General features: G+C 36.3%; 1 protein-coding gene across 1 annotated transcript in view; it reads left to right on the top strand.

Moving 5' to 3' along the window:
* The first annotated feature begins 7,443 nt into the window (after positions 1–7,443).
* LOC128663779 (vesicle-associated membrane protein 2) overlaps positions 7,444–9,294 on the top strand; it is a 151,184-nt gene continuing 149,333 nt past the window's right edge. The window contains exon 1 of the mRNA XM_053718278.1: positions 7,444–7,500. Coding sequence (XP_053574253.1) covers positions 7,499–7,500 — 2 coding nt within the window. The 5' untranslated portion in view covers positions 7,444–7,498. The remainder of the gene's footprint in view (positions 7,501–9,294) is intronic.

Below are 9,294 nucleotides of genomic sequence, written 5' to 3'. Positions count from 1 at the left end.
AAGTCTTTCTGAAATCCTTAGTAGCATCAACATAATATTTCAATGCTATAACAACATCCATAGAATGCAAAGCTTTTTCAGCAGCAGTTTTTGGATTAGGACACAAGGAGGGGACGATAATTTCACTATTAAAGTTATGATAGTTAACAACCTTAGGAAAGAATTGAAAATAAGTTTGCAAAACAGCTTAATCTTGATGGAAAATCAGATAAGGAGACTCACAAGAGAGAGCAGATAATTCATAAACTCTTCTAGCAGAAGAGATAGCCAAAAGAAACAACACTTTCCAAGAAAGTAGTTCAATGTCCAATTAAGGCATAGGCTTAAAAGGAGGAGCCTGAAATACCTTTAATACTAGGTTAAGACTTCAAAGAGGAGATATAGGCCTAATAACAGGTTTAATCTGGATTAAAGCCTGAAAAAAAAAATAATATCTGGAAGTTTATTGATTTTCCTATGAAACATTACAGAAAAGGCAGAGATTTGTCCTTTCAAAGTAGTAAACCTTTATCTAAACCATCTTGAATTAACTAAAGAATTCTAGAAATTCTACAGGAATGCCAGGAATAATAATGTATAGAACACCATGAAATATAATTTTTCCAAACTTTGTGATAGATCTTCTAGAAACAGATTTACGCCCTGAATCATAGTGTTAATCACAGAGTTAGAGAATCCTCTATGACTGAGAACTAAGCTTTCAACTTCAATGCCATTAAGTTTAGAGACTTTAGATCTAAATGGAAGATGGGACCTTGAGACAGAAGGTCTGGCCTTAGAGGAAGAGGCGGGCAACTGGACATTCAGACCAGATCTGCATAACAAAGCCTGTGAGGCCACGATGGGGCTATCAGGATTACAAATGACGGTTCCATTTTGATTTTGGAAACGACTCTGGGAAGTAGGACCAGAGGGGGGAATATATAAGCAGGCTGGTAAAACCAGGGAAGTTTCTTGTTTAAATGAGAGGCCATCAGATCTATTTCAGGTAGGCCCCAATTATGTACAATTTTTAAAGAATACATCTTGGTGGAGACCATTCTCCTGGATATAGGGACTGACGACTAAGGTAATCTGCATCCCAGTTGTCTACACCTGAAATGTGAATCGCAGTGATGAGGCAGGAATTGATTTCTGCCCAAGACAGGATTCGGGATACCCCTATCATGGCTAGGTAACCTCGAGTTCCCCCTTGATGATTGACATAGGTCACTGATGGGATATTGTCTGTCTGTAAATAGATATATAAAGTTATTTCTTCAATAAAGGCCAAGCCTGAAGGGTTCCCAAGAAAGCTCCCCAACCTGAAAGACTTGCATCTGTGGTGATCACAGACCAGGTAGGACGAGCAAAGGAAGTCCCCTAAAGAATAGAGTGGTGATTTAGCCACCAAATCAGAGAAAGGTGTGGATTGTTATCTAAGAATATATGTTGTGATATTTGAGTATAATCTTTGCACCATTGGTGCAGCATAAAAAACTGAAGAGGTCTCATATGACAACAAGCAAACAGTATGCTTCCGATGCTGCGATCATGAGGCCTATAACTTCCATACATATAGCCATTGAAGGGAATGAGAGAGACTGAAGGTTTAGACCAATTTCTTTTCTGTTAAAGAAGGAGTCATTGGCACTGAATCTATTTTGAAACTTAAAAAGGTGACTTTTGTTTAATGAATCAAAGAACTCTTTGGTAAATTTATCCTCCAACCATGTTTTTGAAGAAATAACAATAGTTGTTTTGTTTGCGATTTTGCTAAAAGTAAAGATTGTGCTAGTACCACGATGTTGTCCAAATAAGGAAAAACTGCAATACCCTGTACTCTGATTACCGACTGAAGGGCACCAAGAACCTTTGTAAAAATTATTGGAGCAGTTGCTAGGCCAAATGGGAGAGCAACAAATCTCAGGAATTGGAAATGACCTGGGTGTATTGAAATGTGAAGGTAAGCTTCTTGTAAGTATATTGTGGACATAAAGTGACCTTGTTGAACAAAAGGTAGAATAGTCCTTATAGTTTCCATTTTGAAAGTTTGAATTCTTACAAATTTGTTTAAGGTTTTCAGATCCAGAATTTGTCTGAAAGAATTTTCCTTCTTTGGAACAATGAAGATAATTAAATAAAATCCCATCCCCTGTTCTAGTAAAGGAACTGGAACGATTAGATATCCCTGAGAAATAATGTTAATTTTTGTTAGAATTTGTCCAAAATCCCTGGATTTAGAACATTATTTCTCAGGGATGTTGAATCGGATTCAAGACACGACCTCCAAATGGGAGATTTTTTCTCACCCATATTCCAAAACATCCTATAAAAGCCCTATCATTTCTAAAATCTGTTTCAGATCTGGAAAATATAGGAGTAATTGTTGCAGTTGGATTCAGTATCCCTTTAATCTTGAATTCCAAAAAAAAACCATCCTGGCCTCACGTTTGGAAAAAAGGGATTTCTTACTTTAATATAAGGGAATTCCCTTGTTCAAATATGAGGTCTTATGTCATTATGTTTAATTATTTGTGTAAATGTTCATATATTTTGTTACACAGAAAGCTTTTAACATAAAAATAGCCATAAGTATGGTCAAACTTATTTCACACAAAAAAAATATATTACATGCGCAAAACTTAAAAACACAGAATACGGTAAGTTAATGTACTTGGATTTTGTTGAGCTACACAATTTTAGTTTTGATTTATAAATAGATCTTTACATGACTTTCCTTATAAAAACAGGTGAGTGCAACAATGGTTGGGGGCCTGGGCGCCTGCAGGACGGAGCGGGGGGGAGGGGTCAAGAGAGAACAAATGCTCCCTTGGAATTTTGCTTATTATATCTAAACATAGGTACTCAATTGAGTCATATTTTGTAATGCCAATGAAATGCCATTTTTAAAATGATGTGTGGTCAACTACCGTCTCCTCCTGACGCTGATATAATAATGTTTGGGGTACTGATATAATGATGTTTCCTTCCCTGTAAACATTTCTTAAGATGCCTATATATGGGGCTCAAATGTATTGCAGGGTCATGTAAGATTATAAAACTGATGTAAAGATTGCATCATTTTTCTATGCTTTATTTTTTTTTTTTTTCTAAAGCAATGCAACTAAATTCCAACTCCTGTGCACCCACTTGCAGGCCAGATTCTAAGTATTTATCTGCAGACGGTATGACTTGACTGGATGTACACTACACAAAGATTTAAAAAAATAAATAAAAATGAGTTACTGGAGAGGTAAATATAATGGAAACCAGGGGGGGGTTAAAGTGAATGTAAACTTAAGTGTACCCGCTCAAGTCATAGGATAGAATTTAACAAAATAGTGAGACTTTCATTCATCAAATTGGTAATATATCCTGATCTTCTGAGATTTATACCTTTTAATACTATAATGATAAGCACCCTTCCTCCGCCCGCTATAGTCCTCAATTGATTGATAGATGATGAATCTGCAATCCACTAAACGCTGTTTCTTCCCCGGGGCGTGAGTGGTTTTAAACTTTCCACTTTTTATAATCAGATCCTGAATGTTCGTGATATTTAAGATGATCACTTCTAATGAAGATGCACTTTAACTTACTTTTAATCTAGCCGTGCCATTCTAATAGCCAACATTCCCGCCACCCACTTCAAAAGTAATATTTTTTGTGAGCTAGTGGTTTGAACTGTTCTCTAATCAGTGCTCTGACTACAATAAAAGTGCCATATGGATAGAATGCTGTTTGCACCATATGGATAGAACGCTGTTCAAACCGCAAGTTCACAAAAAATATCACTTTTGAAGTGGACAGCGGGAGCGTGCAGTATAAGAAAAGCACGGCTAGATTAAAAAGTAAGTTAAAGGGACCGCAAACCCCATATTTTCTTTCATGATCTGAATAGAACGTACAATTTTAAGCAACTTTCCAATTTACATATTTTATCGAATTTGCTTAATTATCTTGTTATCCTTTGCTAAAGAAACAGCATTGCACTACTGGCAGATAGCTGAACACATCTAGTTAGCCAATCACAAGAGACAAAAGTGTGCAGGCACCAATCAGCAGCTAGATCCCTCTAGTGTAAGATATGTGCATATTCTTTTTCAACAAGGGATACCAAGATAAGTGAATTTAAAAGTGTCCTAAAATTACATGCGCTATCTGAATCATACGAGTTTAAAGTGAATGTAAAGTTAAGACAACTTGGTCATGTAGGTGTATAGATCTTTGAAAAACAACACAAGTTTAATTCATCATATTTTTTAAATATAATTTACTGCAGTTTTTTAACTTTAAAACTTCATATGATGAACTTCGATTCTCCCCCCGCCTGACTGATTGACACTCAGGCGAGTCAAATTGATTCCACCAATTATCGTTTCCCCCTGGGGCATTCTGCCCACTATCATCTACGTCACGCGATTAATATACGGATGCGTTAAGCCCGGAATAACACTGTAGATTCTACATGCTCGGTCACAAGACGTGCATGCTCAGTAGGGATCATCTCTCAAACTTGCAAATATTATGGATATTACTTACAGAGCGGTTAGACAATTGCAAAAATGCAGCTGCTAGCCACGATTGTATAGTACTCAATGAATGTAGTAATTAATTAATTGAATACTATGGGGCCTATCTATCAAGCTCCGAATGGAGCTCGACGCCCCGTGTTTCTGGCGAGCCTGCAGGTTCGCCAGAAACACCAGTTATGAAGCAGCGGTCTAAAGACCGCTGCTCCATAACCCTGTCCGCCTGCTCTGATGAGGCAGACAGGAATCGCCGGAATTCAATGATTGACACCCCCCTGTTGGCGGCCGATTTGGCCGCAAGTCTGCAGGGGGCGGTGTTGCACCAGCAGCTCACAAGAGCTGCTGGTGGAATGCTGAATACGAAGAGTGTATTGCTCTCCGCATTCAGCGATGTCCTGTCGGACCTGATCCGCACTGTCGGATCAGGTCCGACTGACAAATGATAAATAGGCCTCTATGTGTCAGTTACAGAGTTTGACGCATGCACAGTGAAAATCAAGATCGTGTACGCGCTTTGGAGAGACGTAGAAAGCGGGTGGGACCACTGGAGACGTCACACGATCCGAACAAGGAAGTATAGTTGGGGAGGAATCGCAAGTGAAAATGTAGAAATTATAAACACTATTTATTTTAAAAACAATAGTTTTGCTTTAAAAAAAAAAAAAAGTTAGCGACTACATCAAGGGACTAATTATACATTCAGTATTCAATAACAGTAAACTTTACATTCACTTTAATTTTGACTTCCCTATCTCTTTAAAGCGCATGTTCATTAGAAGTTATCAATTAAAGTCTATCTAAAATATCACTAACATTGAGGATCTGACTATAAAAAGTGGAAGGTTTACTATCACTTTAATGAAGAAGTAAAGTTTGTTTTAATATGTAAATGAACATTTAACACATTGCTTTTGTGTAAAATAATGCTTGTCCCATGAGCCTAGTTAGACCAAAAAATAGCAAATTCTGTACCTAAGTTTTCTTTCAAATGCTGCAAATCAATAACTGGTTTAGGCCAATCTACAGTATTGGAAGAAAACATAGGTTACATAATGTGCTTTTTGTTTTAATAGCAATTAGTATGGTTGTCAAGAGCAACATTCTAAAAACTGTGGTGATTTATATATATATATATATAAAACATACCAAAGAAATCAGGCACTCTCCGGTATTAAGATCCACAGTTCCTTTAATGTGACGTTTCGGGGTCTTTAGCCCCTTCCTCAGACATCAAAAAACATATATCGTATATGTTTTTTGATGTCTGAAGAAGGGGCTAAAGACCCCGAAACGTCACATTAAAGGAACTGTGGATCTTAATACCGGAGAGTGCCTGATTTCATTTGGATGTTATATACTTTTGTTCAAGAGCACCCTGGAAATTGCATAACTATTTGGAGAGTGCTGGTCTGTATCTGATTCAAATATATATATATACTCAGAGTCTTAATGTAATGTAACAAAGAACAACAATAAGGTAAAGGGAAAAGTGACCTGATGTGTGCCATAGTCACATGGTCAGTATTGCCTAAAAGAGGGCATACCCAAAGAGGTAAATATTAAAGAGAAAGAAGAAGAAATAGAGGGGTGGGTGGGTTGGAAACGAAAAGGAAACACAGACAAGATAAACGGGGCATGACCAAGTATATATAGGGTTAAGACTCCTCCTACAAATTCAGGATAATCAATGGCAAGCCTTTCTACATATATACGCACACACAGTTTCAAACTGGAAATTATACATGTAGCTATGCAGGATGGAAATGAATATTGTATGTGAGTAAAAGGATGTTTTACCTAAATGGACATTTTAGTGTAAAAATTAATGTTCTATTTAATTAGAAAATGTTAATGTAAAAACTAACTCCTTTCAACAACCCATAGCCAAAGTCACAATTCCCTCTGTTGATCTAGATTGATAGCTATTTATAGCGCTCTACCAAGGTGCTACAATATACTTATAATGAATACAAAACATTTTTGCACTATGAAGAAACAAAATTACCCAATTAGAATTAGACAAACATTTTGGGGGCACTCACTCTTCTACTAACTAAGTCTAAGTATGGGTATCTATCGATCTATCTATATCTATCTGTCTGTCATCTATCTATATATCTATCTATCTGTCATCTATCTATCATCATCTATCTATCTATAATCTATCTTTACTTACACTCACAAAGACACTAGATTTTTATGTATCTCCCACTGTTCAAAAGGTTATTTGGTATGACATGATTGTTGAATTAAAAGATTGTTTGAGATCTAGGATACAACTAACGATACAACTTTGTAAAAAATATAATAAAACAACATATTTATAGACAACACAATTTTGTGTGCTTACCACACAGGATGGTAATATGTGGCTAAAGATAACATTTTGTTTCCTAATTTTCTATTGCTTATGCTCAGTACAAATATATAAATACATAAATAAAGAAATGTATAGGGACATCTAAAGTCTCCAGAATATGAGTTTTTAAAAGGGGTTCATCAAAGAAACGGTTGTACAGTGATTGACTGGTGTTTTATGAACCATTCTTTAGTGTAGCAATATAACCCAATAAAAGTGGTCTGTTTAGTTGGTTTGGGTTCATTTCTGTAAGGCAAAATTATACAATAATGTATTAGTAGCTTACAAATAGTAGTGATGGGTTTATGGGTTAAAAACAAATTGACAGTGTATGTGTGTGTTTTATATGCACCCAATATTATTCATCCATTTACATTTAGCTCTACAATATTATAATATATATATTATCTGATATATCAACATGCATATACTGTGTGTGTTACTGTTGTGTACCTATCCATATATCCACCACCTCCCTCCCTCTCTCATTCCCCCTACACCCTCAAATCCCCTCCCACCTTTTCCAGGCCCGGATGGTAGTGACGTCACTGAGATCCAATTTTGTAGAGCCTGGAGAAGGAGGAGCGTCAGCTGCAGCACCAGAGACTGAACAGCACCCAACAAGATGTGAGTGTCATTCTCATCTCCTGCATACACAGCTTTAGGGAAAGGCTCACGCACATACATTGGCATTGCAGGCTACAATATATCACACATCTGTATGACACAAGTACAGAGCGATATGATCTGATACTGGAGACAGCAGTTTATTTTACGAGGATTTGCTGATCCGGGTGAACACAAAAATATACACACACTGCACCAAAGCTATCACACACGCTTACACACACAGCAGCCCACATACATCACACACTGCACCAAGCAAAAAGATCATATCCAAACCATACATAGGTATCCTACATCCTGTTCATGCAGTGAAACACACCCACCTGAAGTTAGACACTTTTTCTTTATTCATTATTCAAAAATCTAATGGGGATAAAATCCTATAAGATTTGCTCATCATATAAACTGTAACCAGCTATTCTTTATTACACATGAATTTGATTCAGGAAGTACACTGCATTGTGTAGCACAATCCATTATTACTAACTGTATGTACCACATAAAAGGGTAGTATAGCACATCACATTACAGATGGAGGCCTAATTTATTTGTATGTACGTACATATTTGGATCTCTTACTGAGAGGTTGGGGGAGGGGAGAGAGATCCATTCTGGACCTGCAGCATCTACAGGGAACAGACATAGAGTGAGAGAGAGACTGAGATCAGAGCGCAGGGAGATCACATCCTGGCTCTGTAAATATGGAGCTAATTTATTAGAGAAACATCTCCATCTTCTCTTTCTACAGTAATCATTTAAATGAGAGGTTATAATTCCATACATATTAATTGTACAGATTTGTTGGGGTACATAGTTGTCATATGTAAATATACACAATCCTCGTCATTAGGGAGGAACCACCCCCATTTTCAATATCTGCATTATCATGGGGTGGAAATGTATGTACCGGTATATATTTTCAAACTGTAAAAGGTGAGTGTGTGTGTATATAATATATATATATATATATATATATATATATATATATATATATATATATATATTATATATATATATATGGACCCTGTTATGTTAAAGTGAAGATTTCTCAAAGTGCATATTATATTAGTAACAAGATAAGGTGCTCTTGATGTATATAGATGTTGATAATCTGGGAGATGTTGAAAATGAATACAGTGGCTACCAAAAACTGTAGGGAAATTGTAATCACATCATTATTTTTGTAGCTGTGTGTATTGAATGAATGTTTAATCTGCGTTATGTACATAAAGAAACTGACGGTGTAATGATGCAGTGTGATAATGCTGCCTAGTAATACAATGTAAGAGCAGTGATGTAGTGTTGATCTGAATATAAAATGTTTACATGCAGAACACTATTACAGTATGTTGATGCAGATTTGCTTCTGAATAGAAAAATAACTTCTCTGCAATATTGTCTGGTTTTATGCTGAGACAAGGGCTCAGATTACTAAATTAGATTGGCCATCTAGACCTATCAGTATATTCTTACATGATAGGATACAGACTGAAACAATCCTGGTTTATACTAAATGTAGTGTGGCCTTCTCACTGCAGATTATTTTGTATTCGCTGAAACGTTGGTTATTTTCAGTTTTATGTAGGGTGGATTGCTTACTGCAGATTGTCAGGAGAGGGCCAGACCGTTTTTATTTGGATAATTTTTTATTAAGGTTTTGCAAAAGATAAAACATACAATGATCGCCATATAACAGTATTGGCAATTCAATTGAACAATAGACACTGATACAAGCATGAAAAATGATAAGTGACAAGATATAGGTATAGCAAACCTCCATTTTACAATAACAAT

The sequence above is a fragment of the Bombina bombina genome, chromosome 6 (genome assembly GCF_027579735.1).
Source record: "Bombina bombina isolate aBomBom1 chromosome 6, aBomBom1.pri, whole genome shotgun sequence".
Lineage (NCBI taxonomy): Eukaryota > Metazoa > Chordata > Amphibia > Anura > Bombinatoridae > Bombina > Bombina bombina.
The sequence above is the reverse complement of the archived record's forward strand: the minus strand, read 5'-3'. Positions and strand labels throughout refer to the sequence as shown.